This window comes from Brassica napus, chromosome C1, assembly GCF_020379485.1.
Source record: "Brassica napus cultivar Da-Ae chromosome C1, Da-Ae, whole genome shotgun sequence".
NCBI lineage: Eukaryota > Viridiplantae > Streptophyta > Magnoliopsida > Brassicales > Brassicaceae > Brassica > Brassica napus.
In genome coordinates, this window is record NC_063444.1 from 49,901,990 (window position 1) to 49,924,770 (window position 22,781).

Here is a 22,781-nt window from a genome sequence, read left to right on the forward strand (position 1 = left end):
CAAGCTCCCAGTATATTAATGAAACCAGAACCTAGCAAATGGGCGATGATCGATTCAACTGTCCCAGACATACATTTACATTACAGAACTATCATGATACAGAACATACCTTTAGATTACAGAACCCTATAAAAACAACAAGCTAATGTCCGAGATAATCCCTAAATATGATAGATACAGCCTCCCAGTTTTCAGTTCAAGATAACATATGAACAATTGTGCAAAAACCAATCAAATAAAGAAACTCAAAACCATACGAAATGAAAATCCATGATATTAAATTGAAGGCCAGGATAACAGAGTACATAAACCTCACGCTTAAACATAATCAAACCAAACATAACGCGAAATGTAAATTGGTTCCCTTGTCTAAAACAGTCTTAATTTCATTAAAAAAAACCTCAAAACGTCACTCAGAGAGAATCAAAAGCTTAATCTTCAGTGGTGGCATTCTCGCCGCTCTTGACGTTGTGCTTCCTTGCGTACCTCTGGTTCCTCAAGAACTTAGGATCCATCTGTAATCATTTCAGCATAAAAAAACAAATCAAACCGTGAAACAAAAATTCAAATCTAGAGAGTTTAAGTCTAAGCTTCTATAAAGACTAACCCCTCTGGTGGGAGTGTGACGGTGCCTCCTTGGCTTCTTGATTCCGTTCTTGTGGGCCTTAGCCGACTGGTTATGCGCCGTGTGATTCTTCGACTTGGCCATCTCTGTAAACAAACACTATTCAATCAAATCACGATCGGAACAACCGAAAGAAAGATGATATAATCGGCGCGGTAGAAGAAGAAGCTAACCTGAGTAAAATGGAAGAGAGACTAGAGAACTTGATCGGCTAGGGTTTCCCCAAAAAGATCATACGTATGAATTTATAGTTGAAAGTTAAAGTGCCCTAATAGATCAAATGGGCTTCAAAATATTTGGCCCGTTAAGAATCAAATAAAGCCCATCAAGTGTGTAAAAAAACCTTCTTTTTAAAAAAAAAAAACAATCATTTTTCCACTTACGCTTCCCAAAATGGCTCTTGTTCAATCCGTAACTCTTTCTCGCCTCAACGTCCCCTTATCGCCGATTCTATCCACACTCCATGCTCCGTCGTCAATCCGTCGACCGCCGTTCTCATCCTCCACCGCCGGGAACTTGTCCTTCTCGCCGTTGACGCATCAGCGGAAGCTTCTGTGCCCTCCACCTCGCGGCAAGTTTGTTAGAGAAGATTATCTTGTGGTATACTGTCTTACTCCACTCTCTTGTCTCCTTATTGTTATATAAGAACAATGTGTAAGCTCTATGCAGCACTAGACTGCTAATTGCTCAGAATTGATATTTGCTTATTTTGAGAATCTGTGGATAACTAACTCTATGAGACTGACAACAAGTGGGAGATTCGCTGTTGGCTTAATGTTTTTTCGTGTTTTTATTGGTTTAACAGAAGAAATTATCAGCTGAAGAACTTCAAGAGCTGGTGAAAGGAGAGAGGAAGGTGCCGGTCATTGTTGATTTTTACGCGACATGGTGTGGACCTTGTATCTTGATGGCCCAGGAACTTGAAATGGTACACATCGATTCTCATCCCTCACCTTCTTTGTTTCTTACGTATTCGGTATTCCCCATTTCATGTGCTTCTTCTTTTAGCCTCTAGTATGCTTATATTGTTACAAACGTTGGATTTGCTACTCGTCATCTTTCATATTATCCTGAATCTTGAAATGGGTTGGTCAGTGAATTGTAGACTTGCTAGCTCAGCAAAGACTCTAAGGTAAGTTTTGAGAGCTCACTGGTTTTTTTTAAGGGAACTATGAAAAGGCATTGGGGGCATTCTTGATTTATCTATGGTCGGGTTTGGACATAGCTCAAGAGTTTAGATACTCTTCTCGTAAATCAAGTTTATTCTACCGTGTAGTGTTTGGTGAGTTTAATAGGAAAAAGCCATTTCCAGTCTTACATGTGTTTCTCCCCGTTCCTTATGGTAAAGATATCTTGTCGTGAACTTGGCGTGTTTCCATTTACAGAAGAAATTGTTCGAACTGTGTGTGGGATTGGAGTAACTCACTATATTCTTTAGATTCGTGTTAAATAGCTGTACTCTTTGGGAAAGATCATTGTCTCTATCTACTCGCTATTACTCTGCAAATATCTCGTTAGATTCATGTTAACTAGTTTTGCTATTTTTGAAACAGCTTGCAGTAGAGTATGAGAGCAATGCAATGATTGTGAAAGTTGATACAGATGATGAGTACGAGTTTGCACGCGACATGCAGGTAAACTCCTACTCTCTCACCTTCTATTTTTTTTCATGAGTCTCCTCTTAGTGGCAAATCTTTAATGTGCAGGTTCGGGGCTTACCTACATTGTTATTCATCAGTCCTGACCCAAGCAAAGATGCAATCAGGACAGAAGGGCTAATTCCAATTCAGATGATGCGGGACATCATCGACAACGACATGTGAAGTCTTGTCCTGAAAAAACACTTTCTTTCTTTAGGATTGAAATAGTTTATTTGACTTTTTGAGGATGCGGTAACAATTTCATCTAGTTTCATAAGAAAATGTAAACGAGATGACTGTAATCTAAGAATATATATGTATTGCAGTGTTGGTTTCGGTACTTGGCTAAACCTTTTAAGCTTGATGACTACTTCAAAAGTATTTTATTAGGTTCCTGAACAGGTTTGTGGTCTTGGGTCAATTGAGGATAATAGATCTGAGCCGTTGATCTGGCACATTTAAATCACGGTTCAGTCCGGGTTAAGTCAATGTTTAATTTCTTAATCAAAAACATTTCAGCGCCAATTCGATTGGCGCCCTTTCCTTTTCACCCAAATTATAACAAAAGAAAACTCCTCCCGGTTTTGCAGCTTGTTTAGGCGCCTAATTGGTCGGTACAGGGGTAGTTTCGTCATTTAGCACAGTAGGTTTAGCCGGCCCAATTTCAATTTTATAAAAATGGCGTTTGGTTTATAGATCTGATTCTTGTGGTGTTTGTTGGGTCGTTACTGTGAAAACAAAAAAAAAATATCTCTGCCTCTCTTCTGACACTCCCTCGCTACTCTCTGTCTCCATTTTTTTTTTCAAATTCTTTGTTTTTCTGATCTCTCTCTCTTGTCTTTGAGAATTCATCGCGATCTTCTCCAGCTCCTTCAGACAACTTTACCTGTCTGATTTTTTTGAAAATCCTCCCCGATCTGCTGTTCGATTCAGACATTTTAACCGAAGTTGGGAGAATGCTAGATCACACCGAGAAAGTGAGTGATCTGATTATATCTTCTTGGTTTACTTTCTAGTGATCGGTTTAGTTTCTAGTGATCGGTTTAGTTAAAGCTTAAACGCAATTTTCTTTGAGTGTAGATCTTCGATTCAGAAGCCATGACAACCAAGTTCACATCCGTAGATGCAACTGAAGATATCAGCAGCAGCAGTGATGGAGGAGGAGGAGGAGTCAACAGCGAGAAGAAGAGTTGCGCCATTTGCGGTACCAGCAAAACTCCTCTTTGGCGTGGGGGTCCCACCGGTCCCAAGGTTTAGACTCTTCTTGATCTTCACCTAACCTCGATTTCGATCCGATCCGATCTGATCTGATCTGTTTGGTTTGTGTTATGTAGTCGCTATGTAACGCATGCGGGATCAGGAACAAGAAGAAGAAAAGTACTGTTAGATCGGAAGTTAAGAAGAAGAAGAAGAAGCAGAGTTCCAAGATTGGTGACTCGTTGAAGCAGAGATTGATGGAGTTGGGGAGAGAAGTTATGATGCAGAGGAAGAAGAAGCTAGGCGAGGAAGAGCAAGCTGCTGTGTTACTCATGGCTCTTTCGTATGCTTCTTCTGTTTATGCTTAAACGTATCTCTCGATCTCATCGATTTGAGTTTAAATAATTAATTAATTTTTAGTGTGTTTTTCAGAGAGTATTAGCTAACGAATTAGTTTGTGATTTTTGTTTTGTCTTGTTTAATTAACTTATTATCTGAATTTTTTTTTGTATTTGGTTTATGTGATATGTGGTAGAAAACCGAAAGATCAAGAATCAATATGATTTTTTCAGTCTTGTTATAACATTTTGTAGTTGCATTTTTTCTGAAAGTTTTGTCTTTATTAGGACAAAAATGGTGATGGTCTATCTGTCAATCACTTGAGAGTGTAATGTTCAAATTTGCCGCTTCATTTCCAGTGAAACCTTAAAAACAACCAAAAACTTTTTACCTTCTGCATATTTTCCCTCGTTAATTTGATTTTAGTTTGGAACCAAAGACTATGTAGTTTGACTTGCTTGGCACTGTTTGCTGATCCAATCATTTGAAATATAAATTCAAGTGGGAATTTTAAAGATCGGTTATATACTTGTAAATTGGTTGTAACTACAACGCAATTTCTTCGAAGAGGGAGCAGGACAACAACTAGCAACTTGAATATCACTGTAAAATATATGAATTCTACATATGGGCCCGAAAGGCCCAGAACCAATGTCTTACAACCTCATACTTATCACGTGATTCGTCAAGGGTTTTGACTCTTTCTTCCAATTGTGCCTACACAATCCTTCCAGGCCTTTGAATCACCGACCCGATTCTTCGTCATAGCGGATCCACCACTTCGCAAAGAGGCTTAGAAACTGACAGAAACGCTAATAATTGTACTAGTTTATCATATAAATTTTGTTATAACTAATGATAAACGTGACATTTTATTTTCTCGGACAGAACTTCGTGGTAGACCAACGCCACCCAAGTGTGAATTATATAATATACAACGAAAAACCTCTTTAATTATATACTCTGGTCCATTGCAAACCAAACCGCGTGAACAACTTGCTAACTAATTGGTGCAAAACTATAAATAAGAATAAAACTTGAGGGTCTAACAGTAAATATTATGTTGCCTTTTTTTGACAATGTTGTCTTCTTACAGAAGCTGAAGTTCGGTAATAAAGTCTAGCTTCCACTCTCTCTCCATCTCCTTCCATTGTTCTCTCCATCTCCTTCCTCTCTCTCTCTCTCTCCGTCCTTCTAGGGTTTCGTTCATTTCATCACATTCAATTTTTTTTGCTCCTTTCATCTCAATTCTTCTCTGTTTTATTTATCTTTTGTAACAATCAGAGGAGAATGGATTCCAGTTCATGGATCAATCATCCTTCCGTTATTTCATCGAGACGATGTCAATCCAGATCAGGTTCTTACATATTTTTTGTTGTTTACGGATCCTGTTTTATTTTTTGGCTTCTTCGTGAGATTGATTGGTTTTGGGGGGCAGATTTGTATATAGGTGGAGGATACGAGGATCTCGAAGGAGAAGACGAATCTAAGTCGGAGTTTATCTGCCCGTTTTGCGCAGATGTTTTTGATATTGTAGGGCTATGTTGTCACATTGATGAAGAGCATCCTGTTGAGGCCAAGAACGGGGTAAAATTAACGAATCATTAATCAAACCCTTCTTTTAAAATGTTACGTCTTCGGAGACAGGATGTGTCTGATTCTTAGGTTTGATCTTGTCTTTGTTCAGATATTACAAAAAGTTTGGTTTCCTTTTAGAAAGTTTGAAGCTTTGCTTGAAATTGAAAATGTTGGCTTTTATGTTCTGTTTTTTTTTTAAGTTCCGTCTTTGGAGACAGGATCTGTCTGAATCGTAGGTTTGATCTTGTCTTTAGCTTTAGCTTTGTTCAGATGCTACAAAAAAAAATTGGTTTCCTTATAGAAAGTTGGAGGCTTTGCAGCCTTTGCTTGAAATTGAAAATGTTGGCTTTATGTTGTGTTCTTTTAAATGTTACGTCTTTGGAGACAGGATCTGTCTAATTCTTAGGTTTGATCATGTCTTTAGCTTTAGCTTTGTTCAGAGGTTACAAAAAAAAGTTTGGTCTCTTTTTAGAAAGTTCCAATCGTTGCTTGAAATTGAGAATGTTAGCTTTATGTTCTGTTCTTTAAAATGTTACGTCTTTGGAGACAAGATCTGTCTGTTTCTTTAGGTTTGATCATGTCTTTAGCTTTATATTTGTTCAGATGTTACAAAAAGTTTGGTTTCCTTTTAGAAAGTTCCAAGCTTTGCTTGAAACTGAAACTGTTGTGGCTTTATGTTGTGTTCTTTAAAATGTTACGTCTTTGGAGACAGGACCTGTCTGATTCTTAGGTTTGTTCTTGTCTTTTTAGCTTTGGCTTTGTTCAGATGTTACAAAAACTTTGGTCTCCTTATAGAAAGTTAGAAGCTTTGCTTGAAATTGAAAATGTTGGCTTTATGTTCTGTTCTTAGTTTCCTCTTGTTTCTTCTTATCAGATGAGCCCATTTGAATCCAATCTTGGAATATTTCATTAAATTGAGTGTTCTTCATTAGCTGGTAATCAGTAAATTAGTGATCTTTCATGGATCACGATGCTACTCTTTGAAGAGTTACTTATCTGTTTTCACTTTGTTTTTTTCCAGGTCTGTCCTGTATGCACTAAAAGGGTGGGATTAGATATCGTCGGTCATATCACGACGCAACATGCGAACTTCTTTAAGATATCCTTTTAACTTTTGATGTCTTGATGCTTTGTTCTGTAGTACGTAATCGTTTGGTTTATAAGTTAAAGAGTGAATGTGTTTAATTCCTTTACGAGAGTTTCTACGTGCAGCGAAGGAGAAGGTTGAGAAAAGGTGGATACGGCTCAGCTTATCTCGCTTTGAAAAAAGAGCTACGTGAAGCGAACTTACAGTCTCTTCTCGGTGGATCTTCACGTTTCACTTCTTCAACTAATTTAGATTCTGATCCGTTGCTGTCTTCTTTTATGTTTAGTTCTCCTTCAACCAAATCTGCTACACCTGTTGTAGAAGGAACCTCAGCTACAAAACGCTCGCTAAAGGAATCTCTCAAAAGGTATTAGATATATTTATTGACCTTATCTGAAGAAAGCAAACAATATGGCTTCTTTCTCACTTGGTTTCTGACATTTGTTTGTGCAGAGAGATTCAAGAAGCTCCACTTTCAGGTGAAGATCAAGAGAAGTCTAAAAAGAGCGAGTTTGTGCGAGGTTTGTTGTTGTCAACCATGCTTGGAGACAGTTTCTAAATTTACGGTATAGACATTGCCTTGTTGTCGAGATATGCATGCGAGAGTGAGTAATCTGAGGTTAGAATTGTTAAGAGATGTCTCAGTGTATGATGGAAAAGCTTGTAAGTTAAGTTGATGCAGAGTGAAATCCATATATTATACCCTTGAGACTTTCATCGATTCAAATAAATGAGAGTTGGATTTTTTTTTTTTCTTTCTCTGCCCTCACTTTACAATGATGATACGTCAGACTCAGACGACTTATAAGTTATAACTAGAAGATGACATGAAACCACTGAATCTGTACATAGTGAAGGGAGCATAAAACCAGAAAACGGCCTGTAGGAGGCCATTCCAATTTTTTTATTTTTATAAAAAAAATATTAAAGTTATATTATACATAATATTACATATTTACTTTTACATAATCTACAAAAAAATTCACTTTTATTTATTTTTGTTAACCATTTTATTTTATACTTACATATTTATATGAATATATAAATTTTTTATAAAAAAAATAAAAGTAATTATACTTTATATTTAAATAGAAATGTAATCTATTTTCTGTTAATTTTACATAATCTACAAATAAATTTTTACTTTTATTTATTTTTGTTAATCATTTTATTTTATACTTACATATTTATATGAATATATAAAAAAAAATTAAAAAATGAAAGTTGGTAGCCTATGAAGTAGAGGTCCCATTAAATTGTTTCACAACAATTGGATCAACTCCGGCTCTGCATCTAACTATACAAAATTGTACCAACTAGCAATTTTTGTATGAGTTAACTAATGGTGATTACCTGTAATCAAAAGTTTTATATGAGTTTGAATTATGAAATAATTCATTAAAGCTTACTAAAATGACAAAGAATAAGTAAAAAAGAAATAACTGAAAAAAACTTTATCATCATCATGAAGAGTGAACACATGTGGATCTGCTTCTCATGAACATCTTCCAATCCGACAAGTTATTATCCAACACCCGGTTCCTCACATGTGGATAACCACATAACTTGTAGTCCGATGGATTAAAAACCGGCAACTCCTTCTTAAACCGGTTCTGTTTCGGTGTACCAAAAACCGGGGTTTCCTCGGTTAGGTTCCCCATGAAATTTGCACCGTTGGTCTTTAGACATCTCTCTATCACCTTGTTCTCTTCTCTGAACTTATCCCTAATGTCCCTGAGGGTTTGACAAAACCGGTTCGGTTTAGTCTCTGTGCGGTTCTCTTTGGTTTTGTGTGAGACTCGGCTGCATTTCAGACATGTATTCTTTCGACGGTCTGTGTTGAAGCATCTTCTCTTTGTTTCGTCTGAAAGACATAAATAAGCCTACATGCGCTCAAGACAACAAGAAACCAAGTAAGCTCTAGAAAACCGGAACATAACCGGGTTACTCAGTACAACTTAATTGAACCCGCCAAACCGGGTTATAGGATCACTATATTGTACTGGGACAATGAATGAGTTCATGGATAACACGAGGATGCTATTATTAAGCGTACGATTTATGTCCCAACACACCTTTTATAGCTTAAACTAATAACAATGTATTATTGTATTTCCTGAGAAAATAATAAATATATTCACGTGTAGCTTGCTGGGAATTGAATTTATAAATAAGATAAAAATGGCTGACCTCGTGGATGAGCTTGAAAGCAATATCCGCTTTTGGGTGATTGTTTTTATCGGGATGAATCTTCAGAGCTGAACAAACAAACAAAAAAATAACGATTTATCGTAGAGATAAACTATGAAATAAAATATTTAAAGTCTAACATTGATAACTAATCACATTCAAATCCAAAAATGAAACTGATATGGAACCTGACCTAGTTTGTGATATCGTTTACGTATGAGCTTGACCTCGGCATCTTCCTGGACCTGTATAAATCATATACATAATCAATCCAATGTCTCTTTTTAATATGAATAGAAGGTAATTAAAATGATTGAACAAAAAAAAAAGAAGGCAATTAAAATGTATCCAGTATATTTAGAAACTGAGACATGAGAAAAGAACATACACCGAGAATGAGATACCAGTCGATGAAACATGAACCCGAGCGATTGATGTGAATGCAAGAGATTGGTGATCTCGACAGGGAACAAATCTCTGAGATCAATGCCGCTTTTGGATCCGGTCCGGGTCGGATCTTACCCATTGCAAGAATAGTTTCAAGAATCTTTTCAGGAAAAAGTTTTCTGTAGGGAAAGAAAATGGTAGGAGTGAGCAGAGAGAGAGAGAGAGGAGGAAAATACGTTAAGAGAAGGCAGGCAGACTTTGCGGGAGAGACATTTTAAATTAGAAGAGAGAGAAGAGATATAAATTGATCCATTTATTATAAAAGAATAAGTTATAGCGAAATATACCCAAATTTTCAAATAGAAGAACGGGTAAACGTAACCGTAGATTTATCATGTATGAATAACTAAGGTTACGTGGTGAAGTGGATAGTAAATTCCATCCATAATAGTTAGGTATAGTTTTGTGAATTATGACAGAATTTATAATACAAAAGTAACGTTATTATTTCTGTTATATGTACAAAACTTAAAAGTAGAACATGAAACTTGTGATAGATAACATGAACAACCATATACTAAAGGATGTCTTTATTTGAAACCAAATGAAATAGGTGAAACAAACAAAGTAGGTGACATAAACAAGAAAATGAAGCGACTACCCAACTTCTATATTTTATTTTTATCGAATACATGAAATATCGAAGCTGCGGTGATTTTTATATTGGTTTCGTATAATAAAATTTGATGGTTCCAAAACAAAACTCTCGGAAATCTAATACTATATGTATATTTATGTGAGTATGTCAATACATAAAAACTGTTACTGGCACTGCTTTGAAAATTGGATTTAGATTGGATTTCGTGATATATTTTTTTCTGGTGTTTGATGTTTGACTATAACTAGAGACAACACCAATAGTATATGGCAATGGCTTTGGACATAAGCTAAGTATGTACCTAATGTTGCATGCACGATAATTTTTAAGCCCAACAAATCCTCTAAATACAGTATTTTATATCATAAACAATATTTATCTTTTGCTTGTGGCTGACTTATTGTAATGAAGCCAAACAAACTTCAGTAGTACTAGTATATAATTCGAAATCTAATAGATCACTGCTCAAGATCAGTATTAAGTCAAACATAGCGGTTAGTAATTGGTCACCCGAAAGTAAAATTCGCATGGGGATGCTAACTTCTTGATTATGTCCTGAATTTTTATTTAATTATGTATTTAGGATGTTTATTGGTATACTCTCATTACTTCTCAAAGTAGAAAACCAAGACGTCCGATACTAACATGACATTTGTGGTTTTATGTGACCCCTTCCAAGGAATGAGAAGTCAGGCCTTTTGTTCAAGTGTTCAAGTACGCTTGAGAAGAATTTTGAAATGCTCATCCCAGCCTAAAAAGATGTATCTTCGGATCTAGGATTTCTTGATTAGTCAAAACATTTTACTGTTTTACTTAGCAATTTAATAATAAAGTTTACAAGGCTATGACTCTTTAAGTTCATACAGTTTGAAAAAAGAGTTTAGAATTAAGAATAAAAAGATAAACATGAAAAGTTGTTATTCTTTGGACTTAATGCTACATAATAAAGCAAATGAGCTAATCTTTGTGGTAATAGTACTGAAGATATATATACTCGGAAGCCAAAATGTGGAGTTACATATGATGAGAATGATTTCAGAAAAAGTTATAAACTGTATTTGATAAAGTTTAAGATATGGAGAGGAAAATATAGAAGGTTATGAATATAATTTGGAATACATGCAAAGTATAGTCCGAGAACACAAGTGTCAGCGCGCACGTGAGATTTATGGTGAAGCTGTCAATGATCAATCCCCAGAACCATTTGTTTACGAACCGAAAGTACAATTTCTTCCATTATGCTATAAATGATCACTACAGTTTTCCGTGTGTTTTCAGACAAAGGCAGAACCAACAAGCTTATAAGAACATTAAAACATCTGAAATACCAATGCAAGTGGTCAAGAAAGTCACATTTGTAACTTATGATTCTGTTCTACTTCTATCTATACTTTCGTCTCTCGATTTAGGAGGGAAACCAATATAGTTTACGCAACAAACGGACTTTCTTGGGCTTTTATAAAACAAACGGACTTTCTTGGGCTTTTGTATTTTATAAATAGAATATGGCCCAAATTGAGTTATAAAGCCCACATTTTGAGGCTTTTCGAACAAGAATATGGGTCCCATCTTTAGGCGTCTATTTTTTATAACCACGTGTACGTAAGTCAGTTACGTGTCCGAACTTACCCGCCTTACTCGGATCCGAGTCAGCTTCTCGATATTTAGTTATTTCCGACACTACCGGCAAGTGGTCGTCAGATTTATAGATGATGGAGTTCTCTCTGATCGGCGCCGATACAGTCTCAGTTTTCACGGCGAAGCGAGGCATAGCGTTTGGAAAATCTCTTCTCAACCGATGGGATTTGACGAATCACATTTCGTTTGCTGTTGATGCAATCTCCTCTTCACCGGTCAGAGCCAGCTCTTATAAGACAATCAGAAGGATCCGCAAGAAGCGGCGTACGAAGCGCGTTTCCTTCGGCGAAGACGGTGGCGATTTTGGTCGTTTTCTACTAGAAGGCGATTTTATCGGTGGTAACGACGGTCCATTCGGATCTGGCGGTGGAGGCGGTGGCGACGATGGCGGTGGAAAGGGATGGAACTACGGTGGTGGTGGTTGGGATGAGTCTTCGTCGTGGTCTTGGTCGGATCCAGCAATGGAGTTTGTGTATGAAGTGATTTGCTGGATCGCCTTATCGAACTGTGTACATTTCGCGTTCAAGAGGATAGTGAGAATCGTGACTGACGGTGAAAGGGAGAAGTTGAGCCTCACGTTATCTCCGGTGTGCTGACAACTTCGTGGTTTGGTTACAGTCACATGTCTGAATGATCTCTCGATGTGTACTTATAATTAATTATTTATATACATTGTACATAAATTTCATTTGGTTTTGCAATCTAATTTTCGAGTGTCTTTTATGATGATAATGTGGATAATTGATTTTTAACTGATAAAGCTTAATAAACTCCGTTACAGATACAAACTTGTTCATGTGAGTAACAAGGATTTATATTATTAAGCACTGTGCTTGTCTCTTAACTCTCGGGAGCTTGATTACCCATGGATGGTGGGGGTTGATTTTGGTTCCAGTTCTGTGATGTTGGCTCTCTCCTCTCCACCTGCACAGTCTCACGGCGCCTATCGTACCTAGGCCTAGAACGATTTCTAGTTTGGCGCTGTTCAGTGAACCTGTACTGTGGTCTTGGTATCACCTTTCCTTCAATGTACAAGTCACCTGAAACATCACCAAAAAAAAAACAAATTTGGTTTAGACGCTAAACTTATATCTCTCACAATGTATAGATAAAATCCAAAAAATAATAATAATAATTACAAACCTCCATAGTCTTTGTTTGGTACATCAAGATAAGAATCTGGTAAGACCCAGAGAACACCAGGCAGCCCTGAAGAATCACACAACACTACTCTAATCAGGTATCTTATATATTCTGCCTTATTTCTAAAGACAATAATTCACATTCAGATAGAACAACATCAAAGAGACGTTTTCTCCTTAAAAGCTACATAAGAACTGAAGCTATATAAAAGTCAAAGTAACAACCTTTGACTTTGCAAGAAAGCTCTTCAGAGATCAAAGCACCAAAGCCAGTGTACGTCGAAGTGCAGACCGAGTAAATCTTCTTCTTTGCCTCCTCCTCGCTACAACAAAAACCCAAAAAAAAAAAAAATCAAATTCCAAAATGCACAAACGAAATGATTATTAAAAAGAAAAGAGATTTTGCCTGCCAACAACTGAAGTCAACGTTTTGACATAAGCACTGATCATCTCATCTTCGGTCGGTTTGGGATCAGTGAACTCCATGACGATGAGCCAGTGCTCGTAATCGCACCCGTCCAGAAGAATCGTCTCCTTCGGCGGACGGTTGCTCCAGTTCGGGGAAGGATCGTTCAGAGGAGAGTATCCTGACCCAGATGTCTTGGGTCGGGTCGTTACGTAACACGGGCCTAATCCGGTTCGGGTCGAGGAAAGCTTGTCGATTAAAGACACGGCGAATCGAGAGCGGGAAGAGAGCGTGGAGAATGAAGAGCAAGAGGAAGTGGACGAAGAGAGGGTATTGGTTAGGACGGTCGCTAACTTGCGCCGGACTGTGAAATGAGCCATCGCCGCCGGTGAGGGTTTCAGCTTCTTCTCTTTTTCCTCTCTTCATTTTCAGTATGCTTCGAGACACTTTATGGGCTAAGTGGGCCCTTAGTTTATGTTTTCTAGATGGGCTTGTTTGGGTATTTTGGATATCAGGTCTTTTGGGCAAAGGGTTTACTACTGAACTTATTTTCGGTTCGGATAGTAAAATTAGGATTCGAAAAATATTCGGAAGAAAGGTTCTCATTTGGTTCCGGTTCCAATTCGGTTATTTTGGGTAATTCGGATACTTTAGATAGTACATCGGATATTTTGGATAAAATATCGAATAATTATAATGATTCGGATAAAAATCTTATATATTTTGAATTACTTTGGATATTTCGGATAAAACTATCTGGATACTTTCGAGTAGTTTTCTTCAAATATTTTCATAAACTTTTAGTATAATTTTAAATTTTAAATATATATATATTTAATTATGTAATATATATATACATAATTTATATTTTAAGATATTCGGGTACTCGTTCGGGTTTCAGTTCAGTTTTGGTTCGGTTCAGTTGTTTCAGGTATAGAAATATAAGAACCATTCGAGTATTGAGAGTTTTGCTCTGGTTCTTGTTTCAGGTATTTCGATCCGGTTCCAATTTCGGGTATTTCGGTTGGGTTCCGATTGTTTTTCCCAATCCTATTTCAAACTTTCATTAAGGTTGTCCAATTGTACTCATCAGTCTAATCTTTCTAGATAAACCAGATGGTTAATGTAGCTTAATGAGATTATTACCTCCCTCTTTTTAATTGGAAACGAAAAAAAGCACGAGGGATTCTCCCAGTGGCCAAGGTAAAAAAGTTATATGTTGTTCCCTTGAGAAAGTAGATCTTGAAGAAGCAAAATAAACTTTGCTACTCAGGTTGCAGCTCCAAACATGGCGTTGAAGGTACTGGACACAGCAGTGCAAGTCCATGGAGCAGCTTGTTTATCCTCGGACACATTCTTGGCTCATCTGTGGGCAACAACGGCTAGAACCCTCAGGATTGCTGATGGAGCTGACGAGGTTCATCTTGGAACCATTGGCAAATTAGAAGTACAGAGAGCTTCAAAACTTTAACATTATTTTCTCAGAAAAAAGAAACAGATGTTTTGTATTCTACATGCAGCAAAATAAGCCTGAAACCTAAATAAGTTTTATACAAGATCTTCTCAACTGTATCTTGTTAATACAAAATGCATTGTGAGACTCATCTCATGCCTCATGGCATCTGCTTCCTACTCTGTTATATCTAAATCAATCCTCATTCAGTATGAAATATTAGAATCATACATATTTTCTTTATAAAAAGTTATCATGATCCCATGAACTCATGCTTCTAGAACCATATTACTATTCATAGGCTTATCATAAAAGCGGCAAACCAAACGTTTCAGATATAGAGAGAAAGGATCACAAACTTGTCGGAAACAAAATAGTCTTCCTAAAGACAGAAAATGTAACATAGCCTCATGTTCTTCCTTTCCTTATACCCCAAAAATAGCATTACAACTTCTCTCTATATAAACCCCATCGAGATCTTTCAACCCATTTTTGTCCAAAGTTTTGTAGATACCAAAAAAAAAATTCACTCACCAAAAATAAAATAAAACCAGAGCTAGAAGGGGCCTTTATAGCCACACTTGGAAGGCCCCCTCTGCTCCATTTCCAACATTTAAAAAATAAAACACATTAGAAAAAAAAATCTAGAAATTTTTACCTCTTTGAACCTTTTAAGATTTGTATAAAAGATGACGCTTGATGGTGACAAGAAGAAGAAATGCATCATAGCGGGTGTTGTCTCGGGTTTGCTAGTCATCATGGTTGTCTCCGTAGCCATCATAGCATCCAAAAACTCACCCAACGAAAACGAGATCAGGCAAAACACTAAAGCGGTTAAAACAGTTTGTGCACCAACCGACTACAAAGAGACTTGCCTCAAAAGCTTAATGGACGCATCTCCCAAATCCACCGAGCCACTCGCCCTCATCAAACTCAGCTTCAACGTCACCATCAAATCCATTCAAGAAGGTCTCAAGAAAGCCTCTGAAGACGTTAAACACAAAGCTGACAAACACCCGGAAGCTAAAGACGCTTTTGAGCTTTGTGAGAAGGTCATGAACGACGCTATTGCTGATCTGAAAAAATGTGTTGACCATAAGGTCTCGGTTGATGAGATTGAAAGGTTTATCAAGGATCTTCGGGTTTGGATAAGTGGCTCCATCGCGTTCCAGCAGACTTGTATTGATACCTTTGAGGAGATTAAATCTACTCTTAAGCACGATATGATCAACATTTTTAAAAGATCAAGACAGCTAAGCAGTAATAGTCTTGCAATGGTTACTGACCTCAACTCCAACGCCACGGAACTAACCGGAGCTTTTGAAAACAACGCTAGAAAGCTTTTATCTACTGAAGATGGTGTCCCAACATGGGTTGGACCAGAGGCGAGGAGGCTCATGGGAGCACCGGGAGGACCACCGGTGAAGGCTAATGCTGTGGTGGCTCAAGACGGAAGTGGTCAGTTCAAGACTATCAACGATGCTCTAAACGCTGTGCCTAAAGAAAACAAAGTGCCGTTCGTCATCCACATCAAAGAAGGTGTATACAAGGAGAAAGTAGTGGTCACTAGGAAGATGCCGTACGTCACTTTTATAGGTGATGGACCAACCAAGACTGTAATCTCCGGCAGCCTTAACTTCGGTATCGGGAAAGTCAAGACGTACCTAACAGCTCCCCTAAGTGAGTTTCGAATTTTGTTTGTCCGAAGTTCCCTACATCATCATATATGAGCAGACATTTTCCAACCGGACTCTCCAACTTAGCCTAAGATTTTGAACTGAACCAGCCTAACTGAACCGAATCGAAATTCGGTTAGTTCAATTCGGTAGGTTTTCGTAAAAAATCAGGTTTCGGTTCAACTTGCCATCGGTTACTTTGGTATTCTTTAATATATATATACCAAACCATACAAACTAAACTAACCGAAGTAACCAGATTTAGAACCAAACTAACCGAATAAATTCGATTTTTTTTAACAAAATTAAACAAAAGTTTAGCCGAAATCAAAAACTTCCGTAGGATTTTCAAAACCTGAACTAGCCAAATATTATATGGAACCAAACTTTATTTCAGGTTAACTCGGTAAGATTTATGTTGAACCGAACTACCCTTCGAACCGAACCCACAGGCCTATTCAAACTTATGACTGTTTAGACATCTACTAGATAATCTAAGAGTTTTATCCATTAACTCAACTCCGCGTCTAAACATGACCGACCTTTCTTATATGTGCAGCTGTAGAGGGAGAGCACTTCACAGCAAAGGGCATTGGGATGGAGAACACGGCTGGACCAGAAGGAGGACAAGCGGTAGCCTTAAGAGTCTCGGGGGACTACGCCGTGTTCTTCGACTGTCAAATCGACGGTTACCAAGACACCTTATACGTTCACTCTCAACGTCAATTCTACCGTGACTGCACTGTCTCCGGCACCGTGGACTTCATCTTCGGCGACTCGCAATGCATCCTCCAAAACTGCAAAATCGTCGTGCGCAAACCTATGGCAGGCCAGTCGTGTATGGTCACCGCTCAGGGACGCAGCGACGTCCGTGAGCCGACGGGAATAGTGGTCCATAACTGCCATATAGTGGGAGATCCGGCGTATATTCCGGTTAGAACCGCGAGCAAGGCGTATCTAGGAAGACCGTGGAAGGAGTTCTCGAGGACGATCGTCATAAAGACGACCGTCGATGACGTCATCGATCCGGCGGGATGGCTTCCGTGGAGCGGTGACTTCGCGCTCAAGACGTTGTACTATGCCGAGCATTTGAATGTTGGGCCTGGAGCGAATCAGGCCCAAAGAGTTAAATGGCCTGGTATCAAGAAACTGACGCATGAACAGGCTTTGTCGTACACTTGTGATAGATTCTTAAGTGGTAACACGTGGATTCCAAGGACGCAAGTGCCGTACACGGCGGGCATGTAGGAGATTCCGTTTTGTGAATCGTTTAACTTCAGGGTTTTACATCTTTTTGTTTTTAATGTGTTTCTCTGAAATTGTTTTAAGAATGATATAAGCTTGTCCGAATGAGTCGTTCGTTTAGAGTTAACTTTAATAATGGTATGCTTTTTAGAGAATCATGAGACTAGGGGTGATATAAATACTAAAAAAATGATGAGAAAGTCGAGGAAGTTGCATGGTTCGTGGAGATCACGTGATGCTTATCCACATGTATCGTCCTTCGAGAGTGCCTGCCTGCATCGAAATATCCAATATTGTACTCTTTTTTTTTGGAAAAAGTCCAATATTGTTCTTTGAACAATGGAATCAATATATTCTTCGTGTCTCGGAAACTAAAACTAAAATTATTTGCCCTACTATTAAATACCACTCATGCGATGTGTTTATTAATTTTTTTACGAAGATGAATATATCTGGTGAAAACAATTTAGCATAGTAATTATATAATTGTATATATATATATCTACCTATAAACAAATTAATATAAATGTGTCCAAAAAAATTTAACATAAGTCATAGTAGTTTAGTTTTATCTACATGGGTGCTAGAAAACAATATAAGTTGATTGCCCAATGTATAATGAGCATAATTATTTTACATTATTTGTGAAGTATTTTTATTAAAATAATTAATTTAATGTAGGACCATAAAAAGACCATACATTGTCCTGATGGATTTGGAAAAAAGAAAAAACCTATGGCCATTTATATAGAAAAATTAGGTGATAACTCGCGCCGAAACTTAAATTTGGACAATAATAATAGTTACTCTTTTCAAATTAAGTATGAAGTTTACTTGTGTAAAAAAAAATTCTCGCTAAAACATGTATTAATTTTAAATGACAATTGATGTGTATTTTATTTGTTCTTTTGTTGTTTGTTTTTTTAGAATTACATAAACACTCTGACTAATAATAATGTGATATTTTTAATGTGATATATAAAAAGAAGTTGTGTTCACTAATCTTTCCAAAAAAATATTTATCATTTATCTATTAAAATATGTGCAATCTATTAAAATAGAATCACAAAGTTGGATTCAACTTAATTCTAGATATAGTTTTCTTTAAACTATATTTTATATATATATCTTAGTCTATACTATTACTAATTATTCACATTTAAATATAACCTAATTATAGCTACAATTTTTTTGAAATAGTACGAATTTCCATATTTTACTAACTAAATATTTTCAAATAATCAATTAAGATTTATTTAACATCTGATATTATATTTTCTAAAACTTTTTAAAAGCATTTCTAAAATCTAGTCAAAAATATTTACATTCAAATATTATTTAGTATATTTTAATATGAATATTTAATTAAAATTTTCTAGCGTAGGATCATAAAAAGACCATACATTATCCTAGTGGGTTTGGAAAAAAGGAGAGAACGTATGGCCATCTATATAAAGCAATATTATAGGGAAAGAAGCGATTGAGAATGTTGAAAACGATACAATAGACGACTCGTTGTCTCGTTGCATTGAATTAAGAGAGCCCCACACTCTCTCCCCCCAACGGCCCTCTCCGTCTTCTTCGATCCCTCCACATACCCATTTTTAGCCATTAAAGCACTCACTCACCTCAAAACTCCATATCTCAAACGACACACGAGGAAGAAAATGTCGAACAAATCCCCTGTTTTCCCCATCCCTGACTCTCAACACTTCAGCGATTATGGCTTTAACTACTTTCAGGTACGTACCGTTACAGTTTAGCTATGTTTTTGAGTATGTTTTTTCTGATGGAGAGATCTTGTTTTTTTTTTTAATCAAAGGTTATGGAAGAAGCGAGAAAGCACAAGAGAGAAACGTCAACGAAGTCATCCATCATCAACAGTCTTCACTTCAAGATCCAGAAACCCATTTCAAAAGATGACCCGACCCGGTCCACAATGCACCACAACAAGAGGAAGAAACGGTGGTGGTGGAAGAAGGCTTTACCCTTTTTCAAATGGCGCAAATGGCCAATCTCCACCACCGTCGCCGTCAACGAAGATTGTCGGGTCAGGAACTTTCGCGCCGTAACCGGTTCGATGTCGATGTCGAGTCCGGTTTACTCAACGGAGAGTCGAACCGGGTTTGGCATGCCGTACCGTACGACGACGAGTAGACCTTCGTCGGGACCTATAGCGGGAACATTGACGCCGGCGAGGAAAGGTGACGTGGCGGTGCCGTATTTGAGTCTACGAGAGCATAATATGGAGCAGCAGCAGAGGATCTCTATCTCTTCTTCTCCCATTTACTTGGTCACGTAAAAGTTATTATAGTAAATTTAATAACAGTGTGATGTTTTTAAAATTTTCTGCAAGAGGTGGTGAAAGCTGTAAAGTTTCATCTGTCTCACGTGAAACAATATTACTAGTTGGCATTTTAGAAAATATAGAATATATATACATGCATGCTGCTCCCTGCTTGTATTAACATTTTAAATTATATTTAGTTGGAATATTTTCATGTGATGTTTGAAAATCACTAGGACCGGTAGGAGTGGAGATACCTTTGTCGTGTACGACTCATTCGATTATTTGAAAAGGAGCGTTACTACATCGATCTGAACGTTGATACTTTAAAGAGATTAGCGCTCCTCTTTAGGTTTATTTTATACAATCTCACTTTTTAGTCTATAGTCTTTCTAAACTTATAGTTCAAAAAAGAAAGTCTTTCTAAAATTGACTATATAATGACTATGTATCACTCCCTGTATTTTTATTAGATGTCCTTTTAGGACTGTGTACAAAATTTAGAAAACATTTAGTATTTTACATTTTCTAAACAAAACATCACTAATTATCTACCTAACTAGTATTCAACCAATAAAAAATGACCTGAAGAATATGGAAAGTTATATACCATAAAGATTTGTAATAATTGTTTCATTGAAAATTGAAAACAATAGAATTAAGGTTGCAGCTTGATTACTGAAATACTTTGAAATGATCAATTCTATCAATTAGAAAAAAATCTAAACAATATACAAAAACACTCATAACAATTTTGATAATAAATAAATGAAATGAATTTATTTCATTTTTGTACTACATTCCATTTTTCTTTATTCCATTTATTTATTGTGTTTCATGGTGGAATCTTTGTTGTTCTCTTTGAAGAAGTGTTGAGCTTCACGAGCGCGTCGCAGTTTATCTCTTCAACGAAATGAAAATGTGGTACTTTTGTGGCCCATAGTCATTGTCTTGACCATAGCTCGGTTGAATCCCCTGAGAGGAACTATTTGATCTTCAAAGTTACTTGCTGTAGTAGAAACAGAGTCTCCTCTTGTAACAGAATCTGTTATGTTTCCTTTTTGGCCACCAAAACGAAGAACGTCCTCTTTCAAAACTCTACCATCTTTACCACTTCCAGTAACGGCATTGATGTCTATGCCAAGGTCTTTTGCAAGGTTACGAACAGATGGCGTTGACAGAGCTCCAACAAGATTGTCTGTTTTTGACTTTGAACTATCAGAGGATACTAGAAGAGCATCCTGGGCGTCTTCTACAGCTAGCTTAACTAGAGTTTCTCCAACCTTGCATCAATGCATATAAAACATATAGACATTCAACACAAAAGATTTTTACATCCGATTTTAAATAAAACTTTCTCTAACAAAATCTAAATGATATGCTTAATCATAGCCTTATTGAACTAATTTATTTAGTATGATTCTCTAACCTTGATAATGTCACCTGGAGCATGTGAAATGAGAGCTACTTTCCCCTTAAAACGACTTGTTATCTCAATAAATTGCTTTATCGCTCTGAACTTCACAGAGTGCCTGAAACTCTTCCACAGGATCTCCCTGCCAAAAAGCAGGAAATGGCTGATTATAAAGAATAAAAAAAGATTGAAAATTTTAGCAGAGGAAGAAAAAACTCAACGGACCTCATTGACAAACCACTTGAGAAGCTCACATTCAGCAATACCTTCCCCAGTTTGTGCCAGCGCCCAGCGGCACATCAATGAACCCTCCTGCTGCATTTGAATCTATAGCCATGGCTTCGTTCGAAAACCAGCTTCTACTTCCTCCTCCTCCACACCATTTCATCAACTGCCTCCATATTACAAAAATATCATAAGCAACTTTGTTTAATCTTCCCACAAATAACCACAAATCTAAACACTTATTAGTCTTAGCAAACGAGTCTTTCCTTTGAAAAGTGAAAACTATATTTTCTTTTCCTCATAACTTTAACGGCACAATGTTTCTTTGTCCCTACAAAAGCTTGTCGGGAACTGATCGAAAAGTGAAGCCAAAACAATCAACGCCTCAAAACAAAGTTATATATTTGGTCTCAAGAAACTTACGGAGAGAGAATGGACAAGGAATGGAGAGGCGACCGACTGAGAATGATACTCCGGTGCACGGAACGGCGGAGAGCAAACAGAAGACGAGATGAATGGACGGAGAAACCGATGGCTCCGTAAGATCCGTCGCGCGATCATCGTCATTCTCACCAGAGTATACGGAGAAGCAGAGAACAAAAACAGATGAATTATGATTCCCTCTCCAACAACTAAGAAGTTAGCAAGAAAAATAAATCTCTGGCAGAGACAAGACAACGTACTTGTATTTGTGTTTTAGTTCTAATCTGATTAAAGCTAAAAGTGGCAGCTAAATAGATATAACTAATGGATTAGTGACGCTAAAAAGAAGAAAAGATTATTGGATTAGTTTATGCATGCACGTCATGTCAGCAATACTTTAGAGCTAGGAGCCTATGATCAACGTTACACGCGTGTATTGAATCATGAGACAGACCAATCGTCAGGTGATCGTTTGTGAAAGTGTTGGCAGAAGTGGCCATAACTAGTGTATAAATAAATAAGGGAAATTGTCAATAATATCACCTTTTGAAGTTTATGTCTCAAAAAGAGCACTAGAAGGAAAAAGTCACAAAAATGACATTCATTAAAGAATAAAATATCCATAATATCATTGGTTTAAATTAAATAAACAAACAAAAATAAATAAAAAAATAAAAATAAAAAAAAATAATAAAAAAAATAATAAAAAAAATTTTATAGTTTCAGATTATATGTTTTCAGATTCGAAATTTTTATAATTTTTTTTAAAAAAAATTTTTGAATTTTTTTTTCAAATTTTCTTTTTATAGTTTAAAAATAATTTTTGAAACTGTTTTATAAATTTTTATTTTTTATTTTAGTATTTATTTTTTATAAAATTTTAAACCCTAATTCCAAAATCCCACTCCCTTAACTCTAAACCCTAAGGTTTGGATTAATTAACCCAAGGGGTATAAGTGTATATTTACCTCTTTAATGAAACCTATTTTTGTGACTTTGAGCCTTGAGTGCTACTTTGGGAACAAAAACTTGGTTTGGTGCTATCCTAGTCATTTTCTAAATAAATAATACTAGTATGTTTTAAAGTGTGATATACGATTAATTTATGAAAGCTTATGATTATGAACAGATACGATTCAAATACTTTTGTCTAAAAATATGAATTTCATTT

The 22,781-nt window shown here is 36.7% G+C and overlaps 9 protein-coding genes, 1 long non-coding RNA gene and 1 pseudogene across 10 annotated transcripts; 7 read left to right on the forward strand and 4 right to left on the reverse strand.

The window, feature by feature from the left end:
• Positions 1-254: 254 nt before the first annotated feature.
• Positions 255-945, reverse strand: LOC106346115 (60S ribosomal protein L29-1). The gene is made up of 3 exons (XM_013785369.3): positions 799-945; positions 608-711; positions 255-515 (listed from the first exon to the last, which is right to left on the reverse strand). Exons 2-3 carry the CDS (start codon positions 707-709, stop codon positions 432-434), a joined length of 186 nt encoding a protein of 61 aa, XP_013640823.1. The 5' UTR covers positions 710-711; positions 799-945; the 3' UTR covers positions 255-431.
• Positions 946-997: 52 nt separating this feature from the next.
• LOC106351110 (thioredoxin-like protein CITRX, chloroplastic) lies at positions 998-2,627 on the forward strand. Its single transcript, XM_048744865.1, has 4 exons — positions 998-1,225; positions 1,431-1,553; positions 2,179-2,259; positions 2,332-2,627. The coding sequence occupies exons 1-4, from the start codon at positions 1,019-1,021 to the stop codon at positions 2,446-2,448; spliced, it is 528 nt and encodes a 175-aa protein (XP_048600822.1). The 5' UTR covers positions 998-1,018; the 3' UTR covers positions 2,449-2,627.
• A 334-nt stretch (positions 2,628-2,961) lies between these two features.
• On the forward strand, positions 2,962-4,047 carry LOC106351111 (GATA transcription factor 15-like). Its single transcript, XM_013790927.3, has 3 exons — positions 2,962-3,242; positions 3,346-3,516; positions 3,600-4,047. Exons 1-3 carry the CDS (start codon positions 3,222-3,224, stop codon positions 3,828-3,830), a joined length of 423 nt encoding a protein of 140 aa, XP_013646381.2. The 5' UTR covers positions 2,962-3,221; the 3' UTR covers positions 3,831-4,047.
• Positions 4,048-4,867: 820 nt separating this feature from the next.
• On the forward strand, positions 4,868-7,212 carry LOC106346095 (protein DEHYDRATION-INDUCED 19 homolog 4-like). Its single transcript, XM_048744864.1, has 5 exons — positions 4,868-5,158; positions 5,240-5,388; positions 6,401-6,478; positions 6,586-6,833; positions 6,920-7,212. The coding sequence occupies exons 1-5, from the start codon at positions 5,092-5,094 to the stop codon at positions 7,023-7,025; spliced, it is 648 nt and encodes a 215-aa protein (XP_048600821.1). The 5' UTR covers positions 4,868-5,091; the 3' UTR covers positions 7,026-7,212.
• Positions 7,213-7,783: 571 nt separating this feature from the next.
• Positions 7,784-9,702, reverse strand: LOC106346109 (pre-mRNA-splicing factor cwf23). Its single transcript, XM_048744862.1, has 4 exons — positions 9,045-9,702; positions 8,850-8,901; positions 8,657-8,724; positions 7,784-8,349 (listed from the first exon to the last, which is right to left on the reverse strand). Exons 1-4 carry the CDS (start codon positions 9,180-9,182, stop codon positions 7,930-7,932), a joined length of 678 nt encoding a protein of 225 aa, XP_048600819.1. The 5' UTR covers positions 9,183-9,702; the 3' UTR covers positions 7,784-7,929.
• A 1,621-nt stretch (positions 9,703-11,323) lies between these two features.
• LOC125580438 lies at positions 11,324-12,052 on the forward strand. Its single transcript, XM_048744866.1, has one exon. The coding sequence runs from the start codon at positions 11,411-11,413 to the stop codon at positions 11,933-11,935; it is 525 nt and encodes a 174-aa protein (XP_048600823.1). The 5' UTR covers positions 11,324-11,410; the 3' UTR covers positions 11,936-12,052.
• Positions 12,053-12,080: 28 nt separating this feature from the next.
• Positions 12,081-13,349, reverse strand: LOC106346096 (multiple organellar RNA editing factor 3, mitochondrial-like). Its single transcript, XM_048744861.1, has 4 exons — positions 12,888-13,349; positions 12,707-12,804; positions 12,483-12,548; positions 12,081-12,379 (listed from the first exon to the last, which is right to left on the reverse strand). Exons 1-4 carry the CDS (start codon positions 13,265-13,267, stop codon positions 12,180-12,182), a joined length of 744 nt encoding a protein of 247 aa, XP_048600818.1. The 5' UTR covers positions 13,268-13,349; the 3' UTR covers positions 12,081-12,179.
• Positions 13,350-13,571: 222 nt separating this feature from the next.
• Positions 13,572-14,570, forward strand: LOC125580439. The gene is made up of 2 exons (XR_007318148.1): positions 13,572-14,090; positions 14,161-14,570. It is a non-coding gene; the product is annotated as an uncharacterized LOC125580439 (long non-coding RNA).
• A 179-nt stretch (positions 14,571-14,749) lies between these two features.
• On the forward strand, positions 14,750-17,623 carry LOC106351113 (probable pectinesterase/pectinesterase inhibitor 23). The gene is made up of 2 exons (XM_013790931.3): positions 14,750-16,020; positions 16,576-17,623. The coding sequence occupies exons 1-2, from the start codon at positions 15,030-15,032 to the stop codon at positions 17,262-17,264; spliced, it is 1,680 nt and encodes a 559-aa protein (XP_013646385.2). The 5' UTR covers positions 14,750-15,029; the 3' UTR covers positions 17,265-17,623.
• A 1,090-nt stretch (positions 17,624-18,713) lies between these two features.
• On the forward strand, positions 18,714-19,756 carry LOC106351114. The gene is made up of 2 exons (XM_013790932.3): positions 18,714-19,003; positions 19,084-19,756. The coding sequence occupies exons 1-2, from the start codon at positions 18,929-18,931 to the stop codon at positions 19,561-19,563; spliced, it is 555 nt and encodes a 184-aa protein (XP_013646386.2). The 5' UTR covers positions 18,714-18,928; the 3' UTR covers positions 19,564-19,756.
• A 450-nt stretch (positions 19,757-20,206) lies between these two features.
• LOC125580437 lies at positions 20,207-22,200 on the reverse strand (annotated as a pseudogene).
• Positions 22,201-22,781: the final 581 nt, after the last annotated feature.